General features: G+C 38.4%; 2 protein-coding genes across 2 annotated transcripts; one reads left to right on the top strand and one right to left on the bottom strand.

Moving 5' to 3' along the window:
* The first annotated feature begins 11208 nt into the window (after nt 1-11208).
* LOC121999774 lies at nt 11209-12160 on the top strand. The gene has a single exon (XM_042554439.1). It carries the CDS (start codon nt 11324-11326, stop codon nt 11951-11953), a length of 630 nt encoding a protein of 209 aa, XP_042410373.1. The 5' UTR covers nt 11209-11323; the 3' UTR covers nt 11954-12160.
* Nucleotides 12161-12283: 123 nt separating this feature from the next.
* On the bottom strand, nt 12284-12784 carry LOC121999680 (auxin-responsive protein SAUR71-like). The gene has a single exon (XM_042554357.1). The coding sequence runs from the start codon at nt 12764-12766 to the stop codon at nt 12380-12382; it is 387 nt and encodes a 128-aa protein (XP_042410291.1). The 5' UTR covers nt 12767-12784; the 3' UTR covers nt 12284-12379.
* Between the last annotated feature and the right edge of the window lie 208 nt (nt 12785-12992).

Raw genomic sequence — 12992 nt, 5'->3', positions numbered from 1 at the left:
CCAATCGATCGGCTGATCGATTAGGCCAGCCTTCACTCACAGCACACCTTCAATCGATCAATTGATCAATTGACCTTTCTTTGACTTGCTTAACTCAAGTCAAAGGTTCCCAAACCCAACATCCGGTCAATCGTGACCTGTTGGGACTTCTTCATGCCTAGCATCCGGTCAATCTTGACCTGCTGGGACTTCTTCATCAAGTGTTCCGGTTAATCCTTTGACCCACTTGGACTTTTCTTCTCGTGCCAAGTGTCCGGTCAACCTTGACCCACTTAGACTTTTCTCCTCGTGCAAAGTGTCTGGTCCTCTATGACTCACTTGGACTTCCTTCCACCAGATGTCCGGTCACCCTTGACCCATCTTGATTGTCTTATGCTAAGTATCCAGTCATTCCTTTGACCTACTTGGACTTCCCAACACCAGGTGTCCGGTTAACCTTAACCCACTTGAATTTCCACGTGTCTGGCTTCACTCACCAGGACTTTCCATCTGTCTAGCTTCACTCACTAAAACTTTCCATCTACCTGACTTCACTCACCAAGACTTTCACCTAGCTTCACTCACTAGAATTTTCCCACTATCCCGCTTCACTCACTAGACTTTCACCCGCCTAGCTTCACTCACTAGGTCTTTCACTTGACTTTACTCACCAGGATTTCCCAACTGCCTAGCTTCACTCACTAGGTCTTACACCTAGCTTCACTCACTAGGATTTCCAACTGCCTGGCTTCACTCACCAGGACATCCACTTGCCTAACCTCCAGTTAGGACTTTCCCAGTCAAGTATCCGGTCAACTTTGACCTACTTGACTTTTCTTCACATCGAACCGGTCAAACCTTGACCAGAGGGAAATTACACCAATAATCTCCCCAAACGGACGATTGCACCTGCAATCTCCATATATTATCAAACATCGAAACTCAAACATCAAGACTCCAGCTTGAGCCAACTTAAGCTTAGTCAACCTAGTCAACCTTGACTAGGGGATATTACACCAACAACAATCTCCTTTTTTATGTGCACCAACCCAGGTTAAGTTAATGTTTACACCAATATAAAATCATTTGACTAATTAAATAAAAATTATAATTATAATAGAAAACTTTCAAGTAAGCACAAGGATAAATTTGTAATTTTCCTACCTTCTCCTTTAACTTAATCTTATCTCTCTCCCTTTGATCACATAAAATATATAAAAAGAAATATATAAAAAAAAAGTTTGAAAAGATGTTGAAAAGTTTGTTAGGAGATCATGAACAGAATTAACAGTAATTTAACATTTTTGAAATATAATTTTTAAAAATATTTTAATTTTACTAATTAATTCTCTATTTTGATAAAAATAATTTAAATTTTATTTTTATATTTTGAAAAATCCTTTAAAAAATTCAAAGGTGTTTCAGAAGCAATTAGATCAATAAAAAATTTTGCATGAAAATCTATTTTTTATTTTAATAGAAATAAATTATTTCATTACAGAACCCTATTTTTTGAAAAATAAATATTAAAAAAATATTTTTAATATAAAAAATTCTTGCTAATTTTTCTAAGTATATATATATATATTCTAAGTAAAGTAACTTCTACCCTAGTAAATCAATTAAATTGAGGATATAATCTAGACATGATTTTAGAATCCAATATAGATTACTACCTATTAGATTTATCGGGAACTTTGGTGGAATATAATTTATAGGGAATTTTTTGATTTATCCCCTATGATTCTTGATATACCAATTGAGTCCTCCATAATTATTAAAATTGGAAAATATTTGATTTTAAGCGTGCATAGCCATTTTTCAAAGATTCTATTTGTTTTTTTATTTTTTTATTTTCAAATTTTAATTTATCAAAATCTTTTAGTCGACATGAATTTGCTAAGGTCAATTTTAACTATATATTTTTTTTCTAATTTGCATATATTTCTAGAAAGTATTTTAAAAAATTCATATGATTGTTCAAGAGATAAGGAGCGTACATCACTACCTCGTGATCTGACATTCCTTCATCGCTGCTTCTGTCCATTGACACTCCCCCTTTGTCGATGCACATTTCTAAGGTACTTTCTTCGTCCCTCTGATAGTTCACCATTACTGCCAGTCCAGCATAGGCCTCGATCTTGGATTCAGAAGATGATGATTCATCCCCACGTAGCTTTTAAGTTTCACTGCTTCGTTCGTCTTGGCCTTTTTTTCTTTTTCTTTCTCCTTCTTCGTTAGTTTAGGGCAATCGTCCTTGATGTATCCTTCTTCCTAGTAGTTATAGCATCGATCCTTCCTTTTGCTTCGAAGGTGTTCCTTTGTCTGTGATTTGTGAAATTTGTTAGATTTAAGAAATTTACTAAAGTTTCTTACCATACGGGTTGTTTCATCTTCGTCGATAGAAGCTTCGAAGTCAGGTTCATACACTTTTGCCTTTAGGACAATGTTCTGATTCGACTCCTTCGTTAGTTCTGTACATCTAGATTCATGAAGTTATAAAATAGAAAATAAATTTTCTAACGAACTTACCTCTAGATCCTTAGAGATATAATAGAAGTCAATTATGGACGTCCACTATGTTGTTCTTGGGAAAGCATTTTGTAAGTACCTCGTGGTATAGTTTTGATATGGTTAACCAAGTTAAGTTAAGTCCTATATATTTGATCTTTGTGTCTAAGTGTGCAGGAGCTTAGGAACATAAGAAGTCAAGCGAAAGACGTAGCCATCAAGAAGAATGGCAAAGAAAAAGGAGCCGACGAGCTCGGTGCATCCGAAGGACGAGATACTACGGAAGAGTATACTAGTGAACGAGAAGGACTGTGCGGTGTTTGAGGGGTGAGAAGACAGGGAGGAAGCTTGCTCGAGGAGAAGGTCGGAGTTGGGTTCGGGTGAGCTCAACTCCGGTTAGCTAGATAATCATCCACGTGAAGAGATCAGCTAAGGAGCTTATCTGCCTTATGGAAGGCGCCTTCCATGGTTTGGAAGGTGCCTTTGATGAACAGTGAGAAGATTTCTTCCAGCCCATAGAAGGCGCCTTCTAGTGATCGTTAGTGAAGATAGAGTTTTATCTTCGATGGATAAAACTTAGCTAATGGAAGGGGCCTTGGACTATCTTGGAGGTGTCTTCCAGCCTTAGATAGAGTTTTCCAGGGGTTATAAAAAGATACCTAGAGTTAGAAAATAATAATAACTTAAACAACAACTTCTATATTGATTTCTATTTTTGAGCATCCAACGAGTGTAAAAGGCTTCTCTGCCTTCAACCAAGGAGATTTTCTAGTGTTTTTCATTTGCCTTAGATTAATAACCACCTAGATTGTAGCCAAGTAATTTTCTACCTCTTTTATTTTATTAGTTGTTCAATTATTTTAATTTAATTGTGCTACTAATCTGTGTTAAAAGATCAAGAAAGGTTATTTTTATTTGACGGGCAATTCACCCTCTCTTATTGGTCTATCTACCCTTATAAGTGGTATCAGAGCCTAACCATTTTAGAAGAACTAACCGTTGACTGAAATATAAAGGCTATGGCCGGACCCAGCATCTATCCGCCTAAGTTTGAGGGGGAATTCACGATATAGAAGAAATGCATGGAGGTATTTTTTTTTAAAATTGATTTTGAATTACTTTTGATAATCAAATATAGTTTTGTAGCCCCCAAAGATAACCATGAGCTGAAAAAGAGGAACATTAGTGGACCAAAAAAGAACAAGCCGACTTCGTAGCGAACGGATGAGCCGAGTTCTACCTACTTAGCATACTTCCACCCTAGGAAGTCAGTCGAATCAGAGCTTACGAATCATCAAAAAATCTTTGGGAGAAGTTCCTGGAGCTACACGAAGGAACATCCAAAGCAAAACTTGCGAGACAGGACCTGCTCCGGAACCAAATTAGCAACCTCCGGATGGAAGAAGGCAAATGGGTTGCTCATCTACACGGAACAATCAAGGAACTAATCACCGAATTAACAAATCTCGGAGAAACGGTAACTAATCGGGACTTGCAAAGGTATGTTTTAAAAGCCTTCCCGAGAATACTAGAATAGACATCTATAGTATATTCCTACTATATCTCCAAAGATCATGAGGTAAGTGTTGGATCATGAGAGGGGGTGAATCACATTCATAAAAAATTGCGAGTTAAACTGAGTTACGCAGTGGAAAAATTAAAGAAAGACAACACACAAGGAAAACTCAATCGATTTTACTTGGTTCAGAACCTTCGATAACTCCTACTCCAAGACCCAGGCCCCGCGGACCTATCAATGGGTAATACACTAAACGCCTCTTCTAAAACCACCATAAAAGGTAATCAAGTATAAAATAAGGACAGTATAACAACCTACACTTCCCTTTAAAAGAAATAGTATGAAAAATTTGCAACATAATTAAAGTTACCAACAATTTGGACATGCTCGTTGTTGTTGTGGATTTGCTAGAGATGATTAGTTAACTCAGAAGTATAACTCAATGGTAGACAGACTTCTTTAAGGCAATAGTAGGAAGCTGGAGCAGTTGGAAGCCCGATCAGAAGTGCAGAAGCTCGTATCAATGATACATGTGATGGGTTAGGTGAGCACTCCCTGTATTGAGCATGGAAGGCACCTTCCAAAGCGTTGAAGGTGCCTCTAATGTGGCAAATCTAATCCTGAATAGCTTGGATCTTATCTGTGATAAATTTTGAATTTTATCCTGCTGAAAGTGCCTTTAATAGCCTTGAAGGTGTCTTCCATGAACAATGTGGAGGCGCCTTCCACAGCTTGAAGGTGACTCAAGCATTGTTCACCCAAAGCCTTTTGTACTCCTTTTACCCTACAAAAAGTGTTAGTCCAATAACCCACAAGACAAGTGTTAGCTTAATCATAATGAGCAATAATTAGACCCTGTCTCTCCGAGACTAGGATCTATTCAAGGTCTCAGTTTAGGAATCTAAAATGGACTAAACTGAGCTGACACCTACTGCCCCTCTACCGAGATGTGTCCTCACCGAGTCACTTTCCTCCAGTGACTTACCTTTACTTACCAACTTACAGTCAGTTGACTAGCCTCTTGACCCACCAGGTTTTCATGGTAGTTGTCAGATCCATAGATCCAACTGGACTTCGGCCAGTTGTCAGGTCCCGCGGATCCAACCAGACTTTTCCCGAGATATCAGGTCGGCCCTTTGACCTATCTGGGCTTCACACCAACTATCGAGTCCCGCGGACCTAGCTGAATTCAGGCTGGTGTCAGGTCCTCCAGATCCATCAACTCCTGCACACTTGGTAAAGTAATTATATCACAAAAATATCTAACTTAATTCACTTGTCATTCATCAATACCTGAGTTAGATCGTTAGTGCGAATTGCAGCAATAATAAGTACACTAGAAAACCTTTTTTCTACCTTCGAATTACACGAGTCTCAGTGTGTAGGATAAAGAAAGGGACTAAGTTAGAACCTAGCACTGCAAGCCCAGAAGAGCGGATCATAATTAGACTCATCGATTGACGAAGATAAAGCAACCTTCATGGTAAGAAAATTCTCTAAGTTTTTTAAATCTAACAAATTTAAAAAGTCATAGGACAAGAAGTTTGTTCCAGGAAAATGGAAAATAAGATGTCATAGTTGTCAAGAAGAAGGGCACATCAAGGATGACTGACTGAAATTGAAAAAAGAATGAGAAAAATAAAGGGCCAAACAAATCAAAATACAAAAATCTAAAGTCAACATGGGATAAGTCATCATCAGAGTCTGCACTGGAGGAGTATACCGGACTAGCACTTATGGCAAGTCACCAAGAGGAGAGTATCGATGAAGGGGAAGCTACATTTGAGGAAAGCAGCAGCGAAGGGGGCACGTCCAACTTCGAACATGATATGGTAAGTGAGGTATGACATCTATCTCCTGATCAATTTTATTCTGGAATAACATTAATGACTAAATCTTTATGTAAATTAAAATTTAAAAATAATGATTTAAAGAAGGAGAATATGGATTTGAAAAGAAAATTAGCTAATGCATGTCCACTAAAATTATTTGATAAACTCAAAAATAAAAATTAGAAATTAAAAGAACAAATAGAATCTTTGAAAAATAATTATGCAGGTTCAACTCCAAAAAATTTATGAAATTTAAATTTTAGAAATTACAAATGCCTAAATTAGTATATCAGGAACCATAGGAGTTAAATTAGAAAAATCTCTAAAAATTATGTTTCACCAAAATTCCTAATTACGTATATTGGATTCTCAAATCATGTCTAGTATAATTTAAGTTAATCTTATGCATGCTTTAAATTTTAATGTGTTTTATCTTCCACATTATTTAAAATTATTTAAATGCCTATTTTCATATTTCGAGTTGGAAAATTTTATTATGTTATCTGATGATTTAATCTACAAATAGAATATTATTAAATTTTTTATGTTAAATTATTTTCTATAAGTTTATTAGCAAAAATAGTATTTTAAAAATTAAAAATATTTTATAGACTTATTTTTGAAGACTTTTATTTTTATTTGATAAAACATGATGTCTTCTATCATAATAAAAGTTTTTGATATTTTTAAAATTTTATCAAATTGTTATGAATTATTTTCTAAAAAGTTAATTTTTAATATTAAAAATTTAGAACAATAGAAATTCAGGAATTTTGATTTTTTTTATATTCAACAATCTATTTTCAATATCCATAAAATTTTAAAAGAGTTTTTAGAGTTAAAAAATACTTTTAAATTTTATCTTTGAATATTCGGTTATTCTGATAAAATAAATAAATTCTGTTTGATAAACTAATTATTTTTTCTATAAAAGTTTTTCTACTCATATAAATTTTTCTGTTTATATTTGACAAAAAGTTACAAAAATTTTTAAAACCTAAAACTAATTTTTAAAATTATTTTTGTCAAATAGAAGATTAATTAGTAAAAATAAAATATTTTTAAAAAGTATTTCTAAAAAATATTATCTTACGGATAATTCATATTATGTACCCCTACAAAAATATCACAAATTTTTATATTAGTTTTTTTTATATTTTCTGAGTTGTTTTGATGTGATCAAAGGGGGAGACATATGTACAAGTTAAAGGGGAGGTTAAGTGGGAGTAAGATTTTTTTTTCTATGTACGAATTTTACAATTTTATTAACTTAATTCATTGCATTGCAATATTTTATTCTAATTGCAACTTCTTTTTCTTTACATAATTATGTTATTACTTTTTGTTTAACCCTAACTTTAGCTTAAATTGATACACATAAAAAAAAGGGAGATTATAAGTACCCTATGATAGTTTTGATGTGGTCAACCAAATTAAATTAGATCCTGTGTATTTAATACTTGTGTTTAAGTGTGCAGAAGTTTAGGAACACAAGAAGTCTAACGAAAGATGTAGCTAGCCAAAAGTATGGCACAGAAAAAGGAGCCGACAAATTCGGTGCATCCGAAGGACGAGATGCTGTAAAAGAGTACACTAGTGGATGAGAAGAATGTGCACAGCGTTCAAGGGATGAGAAGCCTGGGAGAAAGCCTGCTCAAGGGGAAGGTCGGATTTAGGTTCGGGTGAGCTCAACTCTGGTTAGCTAGAGAATCATCCAAGCGAAGAGATTATCTAAGGAGATAATCACCTTATGGAAGGTGCCTTCAATGGCTTGGAAGTCGCCTTCGTTGAATAGTGCGAAGGTGCCTTCCAGCCCATAGAAGGGGTCTTCTAGTGATCGTTAGTAAAGATAGAGTTTTATCTTCGACGGATAAAACTTATCTGATGGAAGGTGTCTTAGACCATCTTGGAGGTGCCTTCCAACCTCAGATAGAGTTTTACAGGAGCTATGAAAAGACCCCTTGGAGCTAGGAAATAATAATAACTTGAACAACAACTCTTGTATTGATTTTCTAGTTTATTTCTAAGGGTTCAACGAGTGTAAGAGGTTTCTCCACCTTCAATAAAAGTAATTTTCTAGTACTTTTCATTTGCCTTGGATTAACAACTACCTAAATTGTAATCAAGTAATTTTATACCTCTTTTATTTTATTAGTTGTTTAATTTCTTTAATTTAATTGTGCTACTAATATGTGTTAAAAGATCAAGAAAGGTTATTTTTATTTGACTGACAATTCACCCCCCCCCCCCCTCTTGCCAGTCTACCTGCACCTACACGTTTAGTGCATACCTTAATGAATCTCGATTGTTAGCTTTTTCCGAGATTCGTGAGCTCGGTGATCAGTTCCTTCAGTTTAATGTGCAATTGAGCGACTGACTCTCCTTCTTTCAGCCAAAGGTTCGTTAGTTGATTTCGGAGCAGGTCCTGTTTCACGAGCTTAGCTTCGGATGTCCCTTCGTGCAACTCCAGGAATCTCTCTCGGAGTTCTTTTGCTAATCCATAGGTGTCGATTATGTTGACTTCCTACGATGGTAGCACACTTAGGAGGTGGAATACCGCTCGTCTGTTTTCTACGAAATTGGCTTGTTCCTTCTTGGTCCACAGATATTCTTCTTTTTCTTCTCCTTGTTAATCTTTGGAAGCTACAAAATAGTATTTGATTATTAACAAAATTTTAAAATCGATTTTGAAGAATACCTTCATTCACTTTTTTTCACATCGCCAACTCATCCTCGAACTTAGGCGGGTAGATGCTTGGTTCAGTTATTGTCTCATTGCTTCAGTTGACGATTAGTCATTCTGAGACGGTTAGACTCTGATACCAAATATAGATCCCTGTAGGCACTGGCGGAGGCAGGGGGGCGCGAGGGGGTGCGGAAGCACCCCCTTGCTTTTAGAGGGAAAAAAATAAAAAATTAATTATGATTAAAAAATAAAGGATATAATTGTAATTTTTTAAAATTATTGGACTTTTTCATAAAAATGTCATTAAAACACCTTTTCCCTGCTTTCTTTTCCTGCTGCTGCAACTTTTTTTTTTCTTTTCAGTCGCCGAACCTTTTTTTTCCCTAAGTTAATCCTTCTTCTTTTAACCAAAAATCTTAATCGCACTAAGAGATTTCATTATTTCTCCCTGGTCTCCTCAAACTGTTGCCCTCATCTTTGTCGCCTCTTCACTTCATCGACGCCTCACGCCAGTAACGCCACTACTGTTCATGGTTTGCCTATTTCGTCGACGTCGCTACCACTGTGCTCCGCCGGTGATTCTCTACAACAAGCAAAATCTCTTCAATTTTAGGTGAATCTTATTCCTTATTTCATCTAATTTTAACCAGCAAAATCTAATGAATAAATTTTACAACATTTTCAACAGATGAACATTCGTAAGATCCAGTTACCTCCTCTTGTTTGTATGTCTAAATCTGATGCTGGTGGTTCAAGTATTAAAAAATAATTCCTTTATTGGTTATATCTGTATCATTATCATTATCAATTTAGTATTCTTTTAATATTTTTTTTATAGAAATAAATTTTTTTTAGTCTTTTCTTTGAGCACCCTTCTAAATTTTTATCTAGATCCGTCACTGCCTGTAGGATGGCTAGAGGGAGGTGAAAAGCCCTTCAAGTAAGTTAGAAAAAAACTCTTGCTTTTGCTTAGCAAGAATGCACAATTAGATTAAGTAAATATAAGCAATTAACATTAAAGAAAACAACTTAAAAAGAATAGGTAAAAAGAGCATAGTTTACTTAGTTATAGCCTACGTAGTTGTTAATCTAAGGCATTGAAAAGCTCACAAAAACCTCCTTCATTGAAGGTGGAGAAACCTTTTACACATTGATATAGCTCAGAAAAAAGATTAGAAAAGTTAATACAAAAGTTATTGTTCAGTTGTTGTTTAATTCCTAACACTTGGAGGCTTTTTATACCTCTGGAAAAATGTTACCGTTGGTTGGAGGCGCCTCCAAAAAGTTCTAGGGCGCCTCCAAGAGGATAGAGTTGTATCCTCTTCGTAACAGTAACCTAATGGTTACTAAAGGCGCCTCAAATGGCTTGGGGGTGCCTCCCAAAAAGGCACGTGGGCGCCTCCGCTAGCCAACCTGGGCAGGGCGCCTAGACCCAGTCTAGCAGCATTTCCCTTTTGTTTGGGTGATTTCTATCATCCGGAATCGGGCTCACCCAAATCCATCTTTCGGCCTTCTTCTCGAGTAGTCTTCTGCTCCAACTTCTCGTCCCTCGAAAACGTCACGCACTTCCTTCTAGTCCACCAGCGTACTCTTCCTCAATACCTCATCCCTCGGACACACCGAACCCGCCGACTCCCTTCCTGTGTCATCCTTCTCGCTAGCAGCGTCTTCTGCTCGACTTTCTTATGTTCCTAAGCTCTTGCACACTTAGACACAAGAATTAAACCCAGCATGACCTAACTTAACCTGATTAACAATATCAAAACTAACTTAGAGTACTTACACACCGTCTGCGCTACGTCCTGAGACAATTTAATAATTCTCATGTTCATATGTTTCATGACTTGCTTAATTAAGTCCTCTCGAATGAGTCTAGTGGTTAGCGTATGAGGTGTTGCCACCATAAGGTCTGGGGTTTGAATCTAGGTAAAGTCGAGGTAAATGTCTTCCTTATGTGCTAGTCACTATTCCAAAGACTAGTAGCCGCCCGTGATTTTCCTCCTCCATGATGGTCCTGGGACGAGTTGACGGGGGCGCTGAGGGTGCTGGAGGTGAGCGTATTCACCTTTTACCACCATGACTTACTTAATTAAGAAATAAGATTAGGCATCGATCAAGAAATAAGTGATTATGAAAAACAAGATCTCTAAATTCCTTAAGTTGTACTAGAGATATACTAAACAATTTGTATAAACGGAGATATTATTTAGCCCTGAATTAGGTTGTTTCACTAAATTTATCGTAGTATTTAAATTTTTTCTTTTATAAGACAAATTGGTAGCATTTCCTCAAATATACAAACATGCTTAACAATAAGTCTACCTTTATTTTTTTCCCAAACTTTAAACTCTAAACCTTAAACTAACAGAAATTATCTATAGACTAGATAAATATGATTAAGAAGCTGAAAAAATACCTAATTGGGCTCCTAGAAAGTCCAATAGTGAAGCCCAAATTAAGATCAAACACGATTCCGTAACTTGGATTAGCGAAGAATCTAATGCCGATCCAATTCTCCTCCTTCCCTTTTAAAGCAAGATTTAATGACGTCAATATGTCTTAATATAGAAACTGATAAATCTTTAGAAAAATCGCAGATTAAAAATAAAACACTGCATTTATACCAATTCGACCGTTGTCCGGGACTGATTCCCGATCTCAATTCGACCGTTACAGCCCCCCTGAAGTAAATACTATTGTTCGAATCACTACGATTCAAATTCCACTTCTTCCTCTTCTTCTCCGACGCGATTTCTCCCTTTGAAAGATCGAAGAATCCAAGAAGAAGTTAAGAAGATGACCGCCGGTGAATGGAGCATCGATCCATCAGCGTCGGCTCTCCACCACAAGCCCCGCCACCCGCTCCACCAGATCGCTGAGAGCGCTACCCACAAGCTCCTCCTAAAGCAGTGGATCAAGGAGGAGGAGCTGGTCGCCCAGCGCGTCGCCCTCCGCGAGTCGCGAGTTGACTCCGTCTGCCGCGAGATCGCCGGACTCTACTGCGCCTTCTTCGTCTTCCACTCTCTCGTCCTCTTCCTCCTCTACTCATCCGCCGCAGCCTCGCCCGCCTCCGCGTGCCGCCGCTCCTGGATCCCCTGCCTCTGCTCCCTCCTTTGCTCGATGGCGCTCGTCTGGGCCGTCCGCTATAAGGTCGACACGGAGTGCGTGCTTGAGCGGCTGCTGGAACGGGAGCGGGAGGACGGCCTGCTGCTGGCCAAGTGCGTGGAGGAGCTGAAGCGGAAAGGGACGGAGTTCGACCTGCTCAAGGAGGTGGATGCGCTGCGGCGGGCCAAGAGCCTGCGCGTCGAGGCCAAGGGCGGCGCCGCCAAGGTGCGCAAGTGGTCCGCCCGCGATTTCGCCACCATGGTTCTCCTCGCGCTCTCCTGCGGCGTGATAGGCCTCACCAGATTCGTACTCTGTCAGTAGGCAGCGATCTCTGCGAAGGATCTCCATTAATTCTGCATCAAAACTTCCCCTTTTCATATAAAAAACAAGTTTTGCTTAGGATTATTTTTGGTGATGAAAGTGATTGCAGAACGATGCTTGTTCTGCTGTTCTTAATTGCACTCTTGTTCTGTATTGACACAGCCTCAAATTCTGAGGTGTCGCTTAATCAGATTATTGTTTCAACAAGTAATTCGGAATCACGAGGAAAAAGATCGTGAATTCTTTCTTTCTCTCTGATTGTGAATTTGCAGTTCGAGTCTTCTTACCGTGGTGCGATGATAGATACTAATTTGAGTTTTGAGTCAAGAGTTGAATAGATTTTCATGGTACGCAAATCAAAATTTACATGAGAAATAGCCAAAGTCGATCGTCGGAAGTAGGCATTAATGTCCACACAGGGACAAATCATGAAACAAAAAAGTTCGCTTCCGACGACAGCAACCACTCATCGAAGGACCGGAGCAGCTCCTCCGCCTCCTCCGCCGTCGCTTGCTTCCGCCTCTCGGCGGCGAGGAGCCGGCGGAAGAGCGAGGCGGGGCAGGGGATGCGGAGAACGCCGCTCTGTTCGTAGCCGTACTCCTGAGCCGACCGGCGGAGCAGCTCCAGGAAGATCGGCCGGCTCAGCATCGCGGTCGGGACCTCGAACCGCTCCATCTCCTCCCCTACGCAAACCGGCACGTGCCCCTCCGCCGCCGCCGATATGGACTCCCTCCACGGCAGCCGCCGCCGCCGCATTCGCCGTAGGAACTCGCACTGGGAGGAGTCCGCCACCTTCGACAGCCGCCGGATCATCGTTCCTCCTGCGAAGCGAATTGAAGAAATTGGTGGTGGGTTTTTTTTTCCCTTTAGTGGTGGCGTTTTATAGTTAGAAAAATTAAGGGCGCGTTTAGTTTACATTGTTTTCATTTTCATTTTCATTTTATGGAAAATGTACGTTTTCTATCATCTTCCACTAATATTTTTTTTTAACTAAAACATATTTCGACGATAATCTTTTCCTAAATTATCTTTGATCAAA

The sequence above is a fragment of the Zingiber officinale genome, chromosome 1B (genome assembly GCF_018446385.1).
Source record: "Zingiber officinale cultivar Zhangliang chromosome 1B, Zo_v1.1, whole genome shotgun sequence".
Classification (NCBI taxonomy): domain Eukaryota; kingdom Viridiplantae; phylum Streptophyta; class Magnoliopsida; order Zingiberales; family Zingiberaceae; genus Zingiber; species Zingiber officinale.
Note: the sequence above shows the minus strand (reverse complement) of the source record. Positions and strands in the feature narration are given on the sequence as shown.